At 38.6% G+C, this 1,981-nt stretch overlaps 1 protein-coding gene across 1 annotated transcript in view; it reads right to left on the reverse strand.

Moving 5' to 3' along the window:
- Positions 1 to 1,771, reverse strand: part of MCMBP (minichromosome maintenance complex binding protein) — a 31,147-nt gene extending 29,376 nt beyond the window's left edge. Inside the window, 3 exon segments of the mRNA XM_015572704.1 lie at positions 330 to 371; positions 485 to 625; positions 1,667 to 1,771. Coding sequence (XP_015428190.1) covers positions 330 to 371; positions 485 to 559 — 117 coding nt within the window. The 5' untranslated portion in view covers positions 560 to 625; positions 1,667 to 1,771.
- Positions 1,772 to 1,981: the final 210 nt, after the last annotated feature.

Here is a 1,981-nt window from a genome sequence, read left to right on the forward strand (position 1 = left end):
TGATCCAACTATTAAGCAAGTGTTAAGCCCTCAGTTAATCTTCCACTTTCATTTTTTAAAGAATTTATCACAACCTGTAATTTTTTTAACCAAATACATAGATACTGAGAAAAGAAACAAATTAGTTTTGTCATTTATAACAGTCTACATTCTAAGAGATTTTCAGAAGACCAAAAATATAACAGAGAAAATAATAGCAAAAGCATTCCACATGACTTCTTAGAATTTATTTAAACAAAGATAAATTTAAGATAAACCAAAAGAAATAAATTCTCCTCTTAGGGAAAAATTCTTATTAAAAATGTTTTATAGATCTTAAAAATACATACCCCACATTCTGCTATATCTCTATATTTTCCAAAATGAAGGACCTATGACCCAAAACAAAGGATAAGAGTATTATAGCAATACATCTAATTCAAAAATACCATAAAAAAAACACTAATTATAAACAGAAAGTTCCACGATAAAAAGCCATACATACACGTGCTTTTGTGTTTCGGTTCACCGTTTCATAAACTCCCATGTAAAACTCAGGGTCAAACATGTCCTGAATCATGCAGCGAAACTTCACAAAACTGTTAGGTTTCAAATAATGAAGAGGAACCTCATTCAATGATGGTACCTTAAAGGAAAATGAGCACGGCAGTCTGTCTATAAAACATTAAGCTCAAACACACACATAAGACTTTATATCCACACCCAAGCCGCAACTCAGGCACAAACATCAGCCCCATTAGGAAGCCAATGTTCTCAATAGTGAACATAACTGCTGACAAGAGTACCTCCGAGTTCTTCCAACTCTGTGTAATGGCGTTTGACTACAGTGTAAAAATAAATGCTTTTCCTTCTGAACACTTTCTGAGTAGCAGAAAGGCATTTGTTTTACTGAGTTCTTCTTTTAAGACCAGTACATACTGCCCTGTCCGGTGAGGCTCAGTTAGTTGGAGCGTCATCGTCTGTACACCAAAGGGCTGCAGGTTCAATCCCCCGTCAGGGCGGCACCTGACTGATGTTTCTCTCTCGCATTGATGTTTTATTCCCTCTCTTTTTTTTTTAATGTTTTTATTGGTTTCAGAGAGAAAGGGAGAGGGAGGGAGAGAGAGAGAGAGAGAGAGAGAGAGAGAAACATCAAGGATGAGAGAGAATAATTGATCGGCTGCCTCCTGCATGCCCCCTACTGGGGATTGAGCCTGAAACCCAGGCACGTGTCCTTGACTGGAATTGAACCCAGGACCCTTCAGTCAGCAGGCTGACGCTCTCTCTACTGAGCCAAACCAGCCAGGGTGATGTTTTATTCGCTCTCTTTCCCCCTTCCCCTCTTTAAAAAGCAATAAAAAAAAATTTTTTTAAAGACTAGTACATGCCAATTTTTTTAAATAAATAATAATCAAAGCTCACAACTACCAATTTTTTTGTCTTAGAAAGTAACACGGTCAGTTACTGCCATCTAGAGGCCCCAATACAGAAACATTTAATTGCTTGATTTTAAATTTAAGTTGTAAAAGAGACCAAAATCTTTTAATATATATGTACTTACAGCACTTAAGGCAGAAGGCAGTACACATTAATTTATATATTTTAAAATTATATGTAGATTACAACTCTACTGAGAGAACTGGAAGTTAGCCCAACCATCTTCCCCCACAAAGAGCAATAAACTTACCCATTTAGGAGCATTATTTTCTTTCAGCTTTTCCTTAAAATATTCAATTACTTTCTTCTCCCAGTCAGGATTAACTCCATTTTGGGCTGAAAGACAAATACACTTTTCAAAGGTCAAGCTACACTACACAATAATAGGCTGTTCAGGTAAGTGGCACATTCAAGACAAGAAGCTGCCCACCGCAGGCTGGCTCTACACACCAGGGCGTGATGCCCTCCTGCGGGTTCTCAGGGGCCAAGGACTGGCTGTGACGCCCACAGAAAGAGGGGGCACCCAGGCAAGGCAGCACCTCCAGCAGCCTTTGCACAGCGCACG

Source organism: Myotis davidii, unplaced genomic scaffold (genome assembly GCF_000327345.1).
Source record: "Myotis davidii unplaced genomic scaffold, ASM32734v1 scaffold72, whole genome shotgun sequence".
In the NCBI taxonomy this organism is placed as follows: Eukaryota; Metazoa; Chordata; class Mammalia; order Chiroptera; family Vespertilionidae; genus Myotis; species Myotis davidii.